At 36.3% G+C, this 16,046-nt stretch overlaps 1 protein-coding gene across 1 annotated transcript; it reads right to left on the bottom strand.

Annotated features, from left to right (window-relative positions):
• Positions 1–2,678: 2,678 nt before the first annotated feature.
• LOC136217970 (uncharacterized) lies at positions 2,679–7,328 on the bottom strand. Its single transcript, XM_066004690.1, has 5 exons — positions 6,455–7,328; positions 5,425–5,589; positions 3,806–3,895; positions 3,559–3,714; positions 2,679–3,051 (listed from the first exon to the last, which is right to left on the bottom strand). The coding sequence occupies exons 1-5, from the start codon at positions 7,088–7,090 to the stop codon at positions 2,917–2,919; spliced, it is 1,182 nt and encodes a 393-aa protein (XP_065860762.1). The 5' UTR covers positions 7,091–7,328; the 3' UTR covers positions 2,679–2,916.
• Positions 7,329–16,046: the final 8,718 nt, after the last annotated feature.

Genomic DNA, 16,046 nt, shown 5'->3' with positions numbered 1-16,046 from the left:
GAAGTACACACCTGATACCGGCCCTCGTTTTTGCAATTCTGAGCCATAGTTCCTCTAAGTATCATAGCCTGATTATTATTTTTTATTTTTTTTAAAGTAAATCATACGCTGATTATTTCAGCAGCGATACTTTCAGAAAGATCAGCACCTCGAGCATCACAATTTGGGTGATAAATATGTTGCGAAAATGGATGAATGATGTATGGGAAGTGTCAAATTAATCCGTTCGTTTTAGTTGTTCGTTTTAGTTAAGAGACGTATATGAATACGTTGATGGTTTGTCTTGACGAATATAATATAATTCCGAACGTTTGAGTGGAAATTATATTGGGACAAAGTGAACAACATAAAAATATATATATAGTTTATATTTTTGTTAATTATTTATTATGTATCTGTCTGTTTAAACAAATTATAATTTTCTGATTCTAACTTGGTTTGTTTGAAATTTCAGGAAGAAAAAGTTGTTGTCATGTTTCTGTTTGCCTAAATAGATTAATTTTTGACATGTGTTGGCACATAACGTTGATTGAAGATGGATCCGGTTTTAAAAACACGGTCACTTCAAAGACTATAGGCCTACTTGTACCAGTGGCAACGTGTAAGCCACACTAACAGTCTAGGAAAATTCATTGGTATGAATTTTAAAGACTTTGTGATAAAAGAAAATATGTTTTCTTTAGAGATGATAATGATATGCGAAAATTCCATATTTGATATTCTCGCGCGTAAGGGTGGATTTACATTAGAAATGTGAAATGTCATAAATTGAAAAATCTGAGCAGTGGTGTCATCTAGCCGAGTTAGACTAGTAGATGAACATTAGTTGGCTAGATTTAATTTATGAAAGTCACTAAAAATGTAAAAATCAAATCGCCTTAAAATAAGTACGTCACAATGATGGAATCAACGAAAAATATCATATCAGTCGGTGAATATGCGATATAAAAAGCTTCTGTATGATGAGTTACAGGTAGAAAAGCTTCCGTGTGATAACACCGTTAGTCAATTGATCTCAACGAGTGTCATCCTTGTTGATTTTGTAGAATCAAAGGATAACACAGCGGATCCGCTGACCTAGAGGTTAAACCGAGATCAAATTGAAAAATCATCGAAAGGAATTAGACTAAAGCCCATAGGAAAGAGGCGTTATGTGAAGGAAAACCCTACCTAGTTGACTGGAGATCCCAAGATCTAGGTTCAAAGGGACAACCTAATTGCATAAACCTTGCGTGTTCACTGTGGGGGTTAAACCCCACCATCATCTGCCTCAAGCAGCCACCCTTTCAGCAGGCTTCACTTCATCGCACACGACCAATATTCCTAAATGTTAAGTAAATGTTGGAAAATTTTGAATAAAATTATATATTAATTTATATACCAACAAATACCTCCTTTCATGAACAGTCGTGTCCGTCGTGAACAGTCGTGTTCATACGTGAACAGTCGTGTCTGTCCGTGTACAGTCGTGTTCGTTCGTGAAAAGACATAACCTTTCGAGTTCTATTTACATAGAATGGATTGTCAAAATCACTGTTAGATGAAAAAGTTGTTGTTGAAGTTGTTCAAATACGGTTGGAGAAAATATTCTCTCGAATTCTTCATGCTCTCTGTCTGTTCACATTGTTCTTGTTTTCCTATTCCGGTGATAACTAGGCTTCACACGGTTTGAGTTCGCTTGCGTAATCTGTTGTATCCTGAGAGACGATCGTTAATAGCGACGACATTGTCTTAAGGAAACTGCTAATACAAGCCTCAGATTTGTCTAACTCCATTCTTTTGATTTTCTATTTACTGTTAATATATTTTTCTATGTTCGTTTTGTTTTTTGGTTAATCACATCTAACATTTTTTAAGACAGACGTTATCGTTTGTCCAACAGTAAATTCATCACACACGGCCAATATTCTTAAATGTCAATTTTAAATAGCAAGCCAAATATGGGTTTCATCCATATATATTATGAAAAATTCAGAAATATCCTGATTGGCATAGAAGACCAGAAATATGTGTGACCATCTTTCCATGCCTTCCTTGTTTAGTCGGCCTAGAGAATAGGAGTTGGCAGAGATGCTATCGGTATTTAACTCATCCATCTTAGGGGGCGTTTGGTTTACAAGGGTAAGCGAAAAGAAATCAAAAAAGGGAAACTAAAGGAAAGAAAAGGAATAAGCATTAATTCCCCTACGTGTTTGGATATGTTTAGGAAAGAGAATGAGATAAAGGGAATCCAATTCCCTATAGGATTTGGGGTAATGGCTTAACCTAAAATGGGGTAATCCCATAATCCAAAATGGATAAAGGGAATTAGTTTTTTTTTTTAAACAAACAAGAACAAAGGGAATGAAACCCTCTCATTCTCATTCCCATTCCTAAAGACCCCGAACCAAATGCCCCCTTAATTCATAAGAATAATACAGAAGTTGAGGCCTTAACAACCAGAAAGCTGTATGTATTAATCGTCGATATTATATCTGAATTGAAGAAGATGATCAATTTGTTTAAAGACAAACTTGCCATTAGTAGTATTCATAAATGAAATCCATTTTGAATTTGCATCAACCTTCTCATCTCAAGTTTCATTCTCAACAATCAATTCCGAGATCATACCAGAAGGTTCTGAATTTCTGATATTACATAACAGATGATTCTAAAGCTTGAGCTACAAAACAGAAACGTGATTGAGAACATATTCCATTCAATCATCTAACCAACTAAAGATTGATTTCCATCAAAATTTCAGTAACAGAATTCAATCAACAAAGAAGAAAATAAAATAGAAAAAGGCCTATGTAGAATACTTGAAGCTTCACACCAATCAATGAATTCATATCATTATATGTATATTGGTAAATCTATACACCATGTATGCAGAGGTGCACCCAACAAGGTAATCAATAATTACCAGCCCTAGCCTCAGACTCGAGCTACTGGTTCCGTCTTACAGACTGCACATTTATTTTTGTGTTTTAGCCATTGCTTTATACATTCTAGGTGGAATCCATGTCCGCATTCCAGCTTACCCAGATCATCATCTCCTTCATAATCCTCCTGTATACACGTGTAAATTGTAACCAGCCAAGTCAAAAGCGCAAGAACATAAATAGAGATAAGTTTGGTTTGGGGCATATTTCTTCAAACTCAAACTACAACTGCTAAGACATGTACTTCGCGCCCATCCCCAGCATTGTCTCAGGGTGAAGCAGGTACACAATCAGGTTATGACCGGTTAGGAATTTAATACGGTAAGATATATATGTATATTATTTTTACACGTTTGTTGTTAAGGATATCGTTGTTATATACACAAATATATATCTTAGAGCTTAAGAAATTTCATATACTAAAGATAGTCTCATGGTCACATTTTCTTCCACAATCTCTACGTTTATATAAGTTCTGAATATTTATACTTTAAAAAATGTACTTATTTTTTTTTTTTTGGTAAGAAAAAAAAAATGTACTTATTAAACATAAGCAGGGATAATTCATGCTAAAACCGGGAAAAGGAGATTAAAATCTGAAAGTGAACCAGGAAGCTTGTGAATGTTAACTGACCTGACAAATACTGCACTTTTTGTCCAGTATGATGTGTAAATGTGATGAAAGGTCATTAATAATTGAGAGTTTAAGTTTCCTAACACAGCGGCCAATCTCATCTTCTTTCAGCCCGGTACTCACATAACCGATTCTTTCACCTAGCTCTAGCAGTTGCTGTTACCACCACACAACAGAAATGTTATATAATTATATTACAATGTTACAAACTAAATATTAACCAATGAAAAAATTGAACATAGCATACCTCATATGACATGTGATCAATATCAAGTCTCCAGTCGCTAAATCGATCCATCCTCCCCCCCATCATAAAACTATTATGAAGCATCATGAACTGCAATTAACCCAAGGTTATATTAGTGCCTCAACACGTATGTACAATATAATGCATACACAATCCCATAACATTAACTACTCACTTAAAGCAGAGTAGGAAGTATTTTCTGGTAATAATGTGCAAGAAAATAGCATAAAATTCCTCACTTTAGCAGTAACATACATTTGCTACAAAGTCTATCCACTCTAATAGTTATCTAACCCACCCAGATCCCACCCAGATCAAGCCAGCTACTTAAAAAATGACAACATGCACCATTTTAAGATATGCTCGAAAGATTTATCCACATATTAGCATATTTAAATCAATGTAACAACAGAAGAACTAGTAAACAATACCTACAGGTAAACATATTGACCACACATCCAATGCCTCGATTATTTTGCACAAGCATTCACATTGAGACATCTTTAGCTTATTTATCCGTATTATGCATAATTTTGGCACCAAAGCTGCAACTTTTACCTCAGTTGGTAAACATTTTAGTAGTGTACTAATTAACATATCAGAAACAAGACATGGCTATGAAATACAACATGCTAAGTGAAATATCATTACACCAAAAGACAAAATTTCTCCAGATTAGTAGTTTCCCGCTTATAGATTTTAAAAGTTGTCATGATTCCATATGCATATACCTTTAAATACTTTATTCCAAAAGCAATAAACTGACAAACATGCAATAATTGTAACATAAAATGATGCAAACTTCATTAAAAAGAAAAGAGATTTTGATAGATTCATAGAAAGTGTCAAAACACAACTTATGCCATTTATATTTCCCCAAGAGATTCGTAAGTACAACTTTAGTTAGATTGAATTTTGAACAAGGCAGGGACAATTAGACATCTTAATCATTTAATTAAAAGAAGCCAAACTGGAAATACCAATTTTCAATAATACGGTCCATGAATGATGTGACTAAAGAAAGCAATTAAATCAGATTGTAGTTGGTGAACATCCTACAATTATGAAACCAATAAAATTATGAATTGAAAAGGCAAGAATTCTTATCCTTGTAGAGTGTGTTAGGAGAGCAGACTAACCAACCAGCATGTTACATCTAATAGGATGCATTTCAACAAATTTAATCCGATTTTTGGTACTTTTAATTTGTTCTATCTTAATCATATGGTTTTCTCTAAATACAACATTTTTTGCCCAAAAAATTGTTTCAAGTTTGAACACTTTAAGCAGGAAATGCCAAATTCAAACTGGAGCATTTGATCAAAGTAACATGATAAATCAAAGAACTTTACAAGCCTTGAATGCATTTAACCTTGATCCTTTTCTTATTCTCAGCAGATATATCTTACAGCCAGAATTAATAATTAAGAGAACCTAGTTATAAATGGATATAACAAAACAACAATCTAATGCCACTTCATAAAGAAATTTACTTCCATTCTGCAACTTAACAGTTACCCAATTACCTATGCATCATAAAACTATCAAAAAGAAAAATCCAAATAAGAAACAGCAATGAAGACATTATTATAATAGTAAAAATCATGAAAATCATAGACCTCTGCTAGTCCATCAGGGGAAGGATGCCGAACATGACGATAATATCTGCTTCCAAAAACTTCAGGTTCAGGGCGAGATGATAGAAAAGCAGGCTCTGGCTCTGTATCCAAAAACGACACAGTTTCTGGGTTCACTGATGCCCGTCTCCCTAAACAAGAAGCACGCTGCCAAGTTTCACAAAGCACAAAAATAATAAGCTGCTTATACAAGCTATAGACATTTATGAAGAGTGAATAACCAAATCAAAGAACAAACTCAAGACTGTCCAACTGAAGAAAATTGAACCAATCTAGTGAAACAAGAGAGAAGAAGTTTCATCAAATTGAATAACCTAACTTCAAGTGCTTATCACAAACTCCGTAGAAGCTAGAACTCCGTTATTTTAGACCAATAGAATATATGCGTGATAACCTTGTATTACCATACGTCCACGCATTAAAAATCCATTATTTTATTGACTACTACTTCAATGAATATTTATTATCAACGCATAAACTCAAAGGCCCAAGTAAAAGTTGTTGAACTCTTTTTTCCACTTCTTGGATTACTTCCATAAGTGAAAAACCTAATAATAAAGTAGTTTCTATTTACAGGCCATCCGGACGTTTAGGGAAGCCTAATTTATTAGCAAGACATTAATATCAAAGAGCATTAATGTCAAAGGGAGAGGATTCATTAAATGAACAGCGACTTCCCTGGAGGCTTATGAGTTCATTCAACCCAAGCATCACACTTTCAGCAACAATCAAATTAACTTATCAAGTTTCTCCAACCACCAATATGGAAAAAAAATAAAAATAAAAAATCCCATCAAGAACAGAGCTGTCCACAATCACAGTACACATCAAATCCTAGATCAACAAATCCAAAAATATCCCATAGAGGAGAATAAATTTACTACCAGTCCTAAAACTTAAATAAAGTTTGAATTTTTTATATAGGTAGATCAATCGATCGATCGATTGATGATACTGAAAAGCAAGCAATCAAAGAAAAAGGAAATTAGGGCAGCAATGTGGAAAAAAATACCTCCCTCTCCCTTTCCTTTTCTCTTTCCCTTTCTCTTAAATTGATTTTTTCCCCATCAATCTTCCCTCTTCCAGACGCATTTCTTCTGCTCACAACACAATCAACTGACCCTACAACAGCATCAGCAGATAATCCAATTCCAGGCCCACACCACACATCCTGAATAACCATACAGCTTCCTGGATTGAAATTCCCATTATTATTATCACTGTTAGTATTACTTCCCTCCCCCAAATTCTCACTGCAAATCCTTATGCTATTATCCTTCTTCCTCTTCTGCTGCTTCTGCTGCTGCGGATTCTTTTTCTTCTTAACCCTCTTCCCCTCCCACTCCGCCGATGACCGTATCATCGCCGGAACCGACACCTGCTGAGCTGCCCCTGCAGTGCATCCGAGACCTCGAAATGCGTTGCTCTTCTTCTTAGTGGAGGCGGGCTCGGTGGTGTTTGAGGAAAAGGGGGAAAGGAAGAGAGAGGAGATTGCAGATTTGGATGAGCGAGAGATATGTGGATTTGGATCTGTTTCTGGTGAAATTAGATGTTCTTCTTGTTGGTCGTGACGATGAAATTGATTTCTGGGTCTTCTTAGCTTGATTTGCTCTGCAATTGTTGCTGAACTCTCTGCAAAAACTGGCATAATGAATGCAACGAAGCAATTTGGAAATGGGATGGATGAGAGAGAAGGGGGAAAGGAAGAAGAGTAATAGTTGAATGAAAGAAGTAAAAAAGAAGAGATTTTGATGGATATCTATGTGTAGGAATTCAAAAAAAAAAAAAGGAAGAAAGTAAAGATTAGTTAGGTGGGCTATGGTTTGTCTCGTTGTTGGGAAGAAAGCAAAATGATAATTAAGCTTGCAGAGTCAGACCATTAATTCCTTTCTCTTGATTAAAGCCAGTTTCATAATCAAGATTAGTATTAATATTAGTACTAATACTTATGATAATAATCATTAGTGTCTTTTATTATTTCAGGACCCTTAAATAAATGGTAGAGAAGTCTTCAAGTATATATATTCTTTAAATATTCAAGATATTTAAGAAAAAAACAAAAAAGAATAATTAGATTAAAGAAAGGGCAATACTTGATGTCACTTATACTTTGCTTTATCAAGTTTTAAGTTAAGTAAATACAATTAGCTTTTTATATATTCAAAAATGAATCGACAAAAAAAAATGATTTGACTTTAGGTAATTTGATGTTTATTTGGACTTTTTAAACATCTGAATTAGAAATATAAAATATTTACAAAAGTAAAATGTCTAAACAAATTTTAAAAATAAAATAGAAAGAGAAAAATATAAACTATAAATAAAAGAGAGAAACTTAAAACATGAAACTTTTTGGGTATTTTTGTAAATGTCTTTTGTAATTTCCTATTTTTCAAGTGAGATTATGGAAAATAATGGGTAACTAATTTTTTGTTTTATCAATTAGAATTCAGTTTTCAAATGTGGCTGCAAAAGCTATAGGTTATAGATAATGTATATTTTACTATTATCTAAAAGTCATAACACTCCTTTCACCCTCAAACTAAAGTCACCTCCACCTCCTACTCCTCATGAAACCCAACTTTCAAGGTTTAAGAAGAAGTTTACCAAAAGACTAATTAAGGCATACACCAAAATTGCCCACAACAAAAACATTGAACCATCTCCTCCTAAGGAAAAGGAAAAAAAAAAGCTCCTTATCAAAATCCAAAAGATCAAGCCTTTCCCAACATCCATAACATTGAACAATCTTTTCTCCAGTTGAGAATGCTTTTGGCGATGCGAACATTGAAATGGCCTCTGCCTCTAACAATCATGCCTCTAATCAAAATATGCAGGAGCAAAATTCTCAAGCCTCTAATGTTCTTGCTTCTGATCCAACATCTGCTGATCAGACTGAAAACAATGATGAACTTCAAGCTCCTACTGATCCAAATGCCCTAATAATAGAAGACGTCTCTCCCTCTCCTTCTCCTCCTTCCAAAAAGACTAGAGTCGTTGATCTTCTGACTCTTGATCAATCGCCTGCTCAGGAAAATACATCCAAGGGTCAAAATGTTCAATCAATAATCGGAGGTACTAACAACCCCTTACCTCAATCCACCTCTACTGTCAAGTCTTATCTTGCTGCCCTCCACTCCAACCTACTCCAGAAACAGACTATCTCTACTAATGCTCTCGTTCGCTCAGAAGATGATGCCCTTCTGGCTGGCTTAAAAATTGCTCTTCTGATGAATCCATCCACCTTGATAAGAATTTGATCAATCTGCCTAAGTCTACTTCTGAGCTCAACCGTACTAGAATTTTCCTATTTGAGCAAATCCAGGCTCAAACTGCTTCCACCTTTCAGACCTTTTCGTGGAAACACTTGCAGTAGTAACTACAAAGTTGAATGAGATGGCTGAGGCATTTGCTGCCCTACAAAATCCTCTGATTCCTCAACCGAATGACCATACTCTTAACACAACTACCATCCTACTGAACGAACTGGCAAGCATCAAAAGCTTGGTGCACACAGTAGCAACATAGGTTTCTGGGCAAGGTATCCATACCTATTCTGAAAGAATGGCTGCAATTTAGCTAAACCATGGTACATCACATGTCCCTTTTCGAACACACAATAGAACTAGTGTCTTTTACGCTCACATAAATCTTGTATGCTCGTGTAAGTACCACTTATTTTCAAAAGTTATTTTTGCCAAATGGTTTATATCTTTCTTCCAAGAGTTCTACATTTTCGGAGGGGTTGAAGAGTTATATCCTTATGAAAGGTGCATGAATGATAAATTAAATAAAGAAATTACATAAAAAAATATTGATGAAAATTGAAGATCAAGTTGAGACTTTCAAGTGAAGTTTCAAGATAGAGATAAAGAGGAAGAAGACAATTATGTAAAGGATTGGGATCATTTTTTCTTTTCTACTTCTTCTTCTCTTCTTGAATTTTTTTCATTACATGTTTTATATTTATATTTATGGATGATTTCACTAAACTAACTTGTTAAGTGATCTAATCTTAAGTCTAATAAGTACATTGTACATTATTAAATATTTATCACTCGACTCTATCTTCACTAATTTGTTTGCATATTGATGGGGCACGTCGGCAAGTAGGTTGTGTAGAATATGTGTGTGCGTAAGGTGATGAGTGAATGTAAGGTGATGAGTGAATATGCGGATATGTGAATGATTAGATTCTACTAGACGCGGCTACTTAGGGGCAAATGTACCTCGTCGTATCAAGTAATAATCCGGTTAAGACCGGGTATCGAATCCACGGGATTTATAACCACAAGTATTAAACTACTCGGTTCTATTCGTTATCTAGGCGGTGAATACTTTAGGTTGGTTTGGGTGACAACTACAAACTACTCCTAAACTATGGTGAGACAGACTTTATATAACCGAAACTCTACGGGTTGTGATAAGTTATAAATATAAAGAGAAATGACTCCGAACATATATGATTGATACTTTACTCTTGCAAAGACGACTACGTGTAGACCGACCGACCCGTGAAGTACTTAGACTACGTGGTTCCTAGTCAAGGCGTGTCTAATGCTGGGGATCAGAAACTAGGTCCCGTAAGTTCTGTGGCTTGTCAATTCCTACGGTTTCCGGTGTGTTACTTCCGGTAGGGCAGCACCTATATGGTTCTCTAAAGATGACCCATCCAAAAGGGCGCCGGGTATCGTGTCCTCCTACATAATAATCAATTACAGATATCAAAACAAGTAGTAAATATCAACATGCAGAGGGAAACGGGAATTGCAATTCATATATTATAAATATGGAATGAAAAGAATATGAATACAACCAAGCCTAATACATAAGAGTGCAAGTTAATTAGAAAGTAAGAAGGGAAGAATCGGCCCTTGGAACTAGTTAACCGGACTCAAGGCCATCTTTTAGGTCTTGGAGGTGGAACTTCTCGAGCTTGGTGGAAGAGGATGGAACGTAACTTCGACGGAGTGACAGGATAACCGAACAAGCTTTCAAAGTGATAGAGTTTAGTTACATAAAAATTTGAATAAGGAAATGAGTGTTAATGACTCTTATTTATACACATCAAGCTCGGGGGTAGAATTGTAATTACATAAATTACAAGTAAGAATTCACACTTATTTTTGCAGGTTTCATAAGGCACGCTCCGCGTGGAGGGTGGTACGCCCCGCGTCTCTGCCAAATTAGCCCATTCTGTTGATAATTTTTTCCACGTGGACCAGATTCAGACTTGTTGACTCAACCACACCCCACGTAGACTGGGGTACGCCCCGCGTGGTTGAGCTTCTGGAACTCAATTGCTTGAATTATGCCTTGGACGCCCCGCATGGTATGGGTGACGCCCCGCGTAGTTGAGCTTCTGGAATTTTGTCTCTTGGTTCACACTATAGGCGCCCCGCGTGGTAGGTGTTGACCATGTGGGAACGCGTAATTGACTATCGTGAATTAGGGGGCATTGTCCTACGCCCCGCGTCCCGGCTTCCGCGCCCCGCGTGTCCTATGAATCATCACTTGTTTATTTCTAACTTACACCTGCAAAATACGATCCTCGAGAACCGAATTAACTTGACGTTTATTTTCTAAAAATTAATCGGAAATTAAGGAAATTAACTGAACACATAAAATTTATTTTTATTTTGTTATTTTATTGAAAACACACTATTTTTGTAATTAAACTTACTTATTAACCTCAAAATTATATCGTAAATCATGCTAAAAGATAGGGACAAAATATCCCTATCACATATATCTTTACTTTGTTTGATCTTCTTAATTAAATATCTAAGTTTATAATTAAATAATAATTTACTCAACAATCGATGATTTCTATAATAACTATTTTTTCTTATTAATTCTTATTATTATAAAGAAAATATGTACTTACCTAACTTTTTAACGTAGTGGCATCAAATTAATATAACTCTGGTATGTGACACTTTAAAGACTTCAACCAATTCTAGGAGACAAAGAACATGTGACATCTTCTCAACGAAATCAATTAGAACGACTACATATCAGGAAGCTTGGTTTAGAAAGTCTCACTAGATCTAGTCAAGAATCCAATCATTACCAATTATTACCACACGAGCCTAGTAGACGTGGGGGATATCGGGCCCCATATATGATCACACTCCCTCCTAACAACCGGAGACACATGGTCCCCGATCCACAACTTATAACCGTTTTTTATAGCTTGACACTTGTATAAATAGAGTAAGCTCAGTTTAAGACACACAAGTTCATTCATTTTAGGGTTAATTACAAAAAACTACCCTGTGGTTTGGACTTTTTGCGATGTGGTACCTGTGGTATTTTTTGTTACAAACACAACCCTGTGGTTGTCACCGTTAGACAAATAAAGGAGACGGTCAAAATTTTGTTAAAAAGATGATGTGGCACAAGGGCAATTTGGGAAATTCGATTTTTTTAATTTTATTTTTTAGTTTCTTCTTCTTCTTCTTCTTCTTCTTCTTCTTCTTCTTCTTCTTCTTCTTCTTCTTCTTCTTCTTCTTCTCTTCTTCTTCTTTCTATTTTTTTCTTTTTCTGTTTTTCTTCTAATTTTTTTAGATTCATGGAAATTCCAGAAATCTGGAATTTCCAGAATCGGGAAATTCCAGATTTTGGAATTTCCAGATTCTGGAAATTCTAGATTTCTGGAATTTCCAGAAAAAAAAATTAGACGAAAAAACGAAAAAACTAAAAAGAAAAAAATAGGAAGAAGAAAAGAAGAGAGGAGGAAGAAGGAGAAGAAGAAGAAGAAAATGAAGGAGGAGAAGAAGAAAAGGGAGGAGAAGAAGAAGAAAATGAAGGAGGAGAAGAAGAAGAAGAAGAAGAACACGATGAAGAAGGAGAGAGAAAGAGGAGAGAGAAAGAAAAAACTAAAAAATAAAAATAAAAAAATCGAATTTCCCAAATTGCCCCTATGCCACATCATCTTTTTAACAGAATTTTGACCGTTTCCTTTATTTGTCTAACGGTGACAACCACAGGGTTGTGTTTGTAACAAAAAATACCACAGGTACCACATCGCAAAAAGTCCAAACCACAGGGTAGTTTTTTGTAATTAACCCTTCATTTTATTAAGCTCACATCACAATTTTGTTTGATGATTGTGATCATCATTCAATCATTTCATAAATTGACTTAGTTATTAGAGCGGGTTCGTCGGATAACATCCCCTTTTGACATCGCTTCGGTACAATTGCAAGTTGGCAGGTGAATTCTCAAAATTCGACCATATCAAGTAATATATTAGTTTAAGTATTAATTTCTTCTGGTATTTAATTTCGATCAGTGGGTTTAACATCGGTAAAAGGTTTTTGGGTAATGTCTTCTTGTTAGTTAAAGTCTATTACATACATTAAAATTCAAACTTAAAGTCTCAAATTTAAACTAATTAGTAATTATGATACCATTTCGGGGAAAAAATTGATTACACTCCCTAATTAAGGGCATGTTTGGTTCAACTGTTAGTTAATAGCTGTTTGCGGCTGCGGTTGCTGTTAGCTGTCTGCAGTTGCAGTAAGATGTTTGCTGTTGCTGTTAGCTATTTGTTGTTAGCTATAGTGTTTGGTAAAATTATATTGAACTGTTGCTGTTAGTATTTAAAATGTCTAATGTAGACATGTTTTAAATTAATCAACAAATAAATTACAAAATAAAAAGAATAATTTTGTCAATAATTAATAACTACAAATAGATGTTTAGGAAAAGCTCTAAAAATGAGCTTTTCGTGAAAAGCTCCAAAACGATGCAGTATTCTAAGAAAATGCTAAACGCTGCGATTATATAAACCTAACGTTATATTTTTTGCGGTTTGAAATGAAACGCTAAACGTTCATCCGAAAAGCTGAAACAAACACCCTCTAAATCAAAGTACATAATTTTTTTTTTTTTTTTGAAGAAATATAGTGTAACGACCCGGTCCGGAGTGGGTGGCACCGGGGTAAGAAGGCCTGAGCAAGGAGCGGCCCTAAGGGATGGCGATGGGGGCAGGAATGAACTGAATCCCACATCGGAAATGGAGAGGGAGTGATTGGGGCTTATTAGTAAGATGAGAATCCAATACATGCAGACGCGTTTTAAAGCCGTGAGGCCCAATGTGTTGGAATTGGGCCAGAGCGGACAATATCTACATGGTATTGGACCAGGGTGTTACAATTGGTATCAGAGCCGACTCTCCACGTATGATGTGTGGTTCGGGGACGAACCAGGCGGAAGCTGGTGGGCCTGTAACGACCCGGTCCGGAGAGGGTGGCGCCGGGGTAGAAGGCCTGAGCAAGGAGCGGCCCTAAGAGATGGCGATGGGGGCAGGAATGAACTGAATCCCACATCGAAAATGGAGAGGGAGTGAATGGGGCTTATTAGTAAGATGTGAATCCAATACATGCAGACGCGTTTTAAAGCCGTGAGGCCCAATGTGTTGGAATTGGGCCAGAGCGGACAATATCTACATGGTATTGGACCAGGGTGTTACAATTGGTATCAGAGCCGACTCTCCACGTACGATGTGTGGTTCGGGGACGAACCAGGCGGAAGCTGGTGGGCCTGTAACGACCCGGTCCGGAGTGGGTGGCACCGGGGTAAGAAGGCCTGAGCAAGGAGCGGCCCTAAGGGATGGCGATGGGGGCAGGAATGAACTGAATCCCACATCGGAAATGGAGAGGGAGTGATTGGGGCTTATTAGTAAGATGAGAATCCAATACATGCAGACGCGTTTTAAAGCCGTGAGGCCCAATGTGTTGGAATTGGGCCAGAGCGGACAATATCTACATGGTATTGGACCAGGGTGTTACATATAGTTTTGATACAATACATCCATCCAATCAAATATAAAATGATACATTCAAATAATGATACATAGATGTTTATTTTTTTAACACCAATCATCCATTATGAATAGATATCTTTCTTAAAAAAAAAATCTTATGAATATGTACCAATTTTTTTTTATTGTTTAAGTGTATTACGGGCCTGTTTGGTTCAGCTATTAGCTAATAACTGTTGTGGTTGCAATATGTTGTTTGCTGTTATTGTTAGCTGTTTGTTGTTAGCTGTTTAATTATTAGTGTTTGGTAAATTTATATTGAACCATTGCTGTTAATATTTAAAATATCTAATATAGACATGTTTTAAATTAATCAACAAATAAATTATAAAATAAGAAGGATAATTTTATCAATAATTAATAACTACAAACATCTATTCATGAAAGGCTCTAAAAATGAGCTTTTCGGAAAAAGCTCCAAAACGCTGCAGTATCTGATAGGGGTATTTTTACCCCTATCTTTTAGCGTGATTTACGGGTTAATTTTAGAAGAAACAAATAAGTTTAATTACAAAAATAGAGTGTTTTAATAAAATAACGGAATAAAGATAAATTCTGTGCTTTCAGTTAATTTCCCATATTTTTGAGTAATTTAGGAAATAAAAACATAAAGCTAACTCGGCCCCGAGATTTGTATTTCAGGTACGAGCAAGGAGTGAAAATCCACTCAAATACGCGAGGCGCATCATCCCATACGCGGGGCGTGAAACATAAAGTCAGAAATAATTGCCTTATCCACAAACACCACGCGGAATCTAGTCAGCATACGCGAGGCGTACGCCAACTTACGCGATGCGTATAAACACATGTCAGAAATAATTGCCTAATCCTGAAAAGTCAGACTGCATGGTCTCCCTGAGTCAACGATCCATACGCGGGGCATGCCACCTTACACGCAGGGCGTCTAAGGGAATTCTTCAATGCAAAAAGATCAGAAACTCATTTACGCAGGGCGTGCCTCAAGCTACGCACGGCGTAAAAGGACCAAATCAAGCAATAAAAAGTCAGAGACTCAAACACGCAAGGCGCAGTCCATCCTACGCGGGGCATGTTTGAGACATCAAGATCCGAAATTGGTCCACATGTAGGAGATTTTCGACAGAATGGGCATACACGCAAGGCGTACTCCACCATACGCGGGGCGTATTATGGGATTTCTGCACAAATAATGTTGCTCCATACTTGTACCTTGCAAAGTTACAATTTTGCCCTAGCTTGATATGCATAAATAGGCAGCTCTTGATACACACAAACACACACCATCAGAGAGAGCAAAAAAACTATACTTGTTTTGATTGTTGTAGTTTAGATTTGTTTTTAGGCTTTGTGTAACTAAACTCTTCCATCTCGAGAGCTTGTCCGTTGCTCCCGGCATTTCATCAAAGTCCCGCTCCATCTCCGCACACCAAGCTCGAGAGCTCCACCATTCAAGTCCTTAGAGACGGCTTTTGAGTCCGGTTAGCTAGTTCCGAGGGTGGATTCTTCCCTTTACACTTGCTAATTAGCTTGATCTCATCCTATGTACTAGGCTTGTTTGTAATCCATATTTACACTTTCCATATTTATAATTTATGATTCATAATCTTCTTTTCTATATATGTGTTGATGTTTGTTACTTGTTTTGATATTTATAATTGATTGTTGTGTAGGAGAACACGACTTCCGACGCCATTTGGTCTATCTTTAGGGATTCATATAGGTGTTGCCTTACCGGAAGTGACAAACCGGAAACCGTAGGAATTGACAAACCACGGAACTTACGGGCCCTAATTTT

This window comes from Euphorbia lathyris, chromosome 2, assembly GCF_963576675.1.
Source record: "Euphorbia lathyris chromosome 2, ddEupLath1.1, whole genome shotgun sequence".
NCBI classification, from domain to species: Eukaryota; Viridiplantae; Streptophyta; class Magnoliopsida; order Malpighiales; family Euphorbiaceae; genus Euphorbia; species Euphorbia lathyris.
The sequence above is the reverse complement of the archived record's forward strand: the minus strand, read 5'-3'. Positions and strand labels throughout refer to the sequence as shown.

Coding starts and splice junctions, on each gene's coding strand:
- LOC136217970 (XM_066004690.1), bottom strand. CDS start 7,090: ATGCCAGTTTTTGCAGAGAGTTCAGCAACAATTGCAGAGCAAATCAAG. Junction 3,896..5,424: donor CCCCTGATGGACTAGCAGAG/GTCTATGATTTT, acceptor GGTTAATTGCAG/TTCATGATGCTTCATAATAG. Junction 3,715..3,805: donor TTGATCACATGTCATATGAG/GTATGCTATGTT, acceptor TGGTGGTAACAG/CAACTGCTAGAGCTAGGTGA.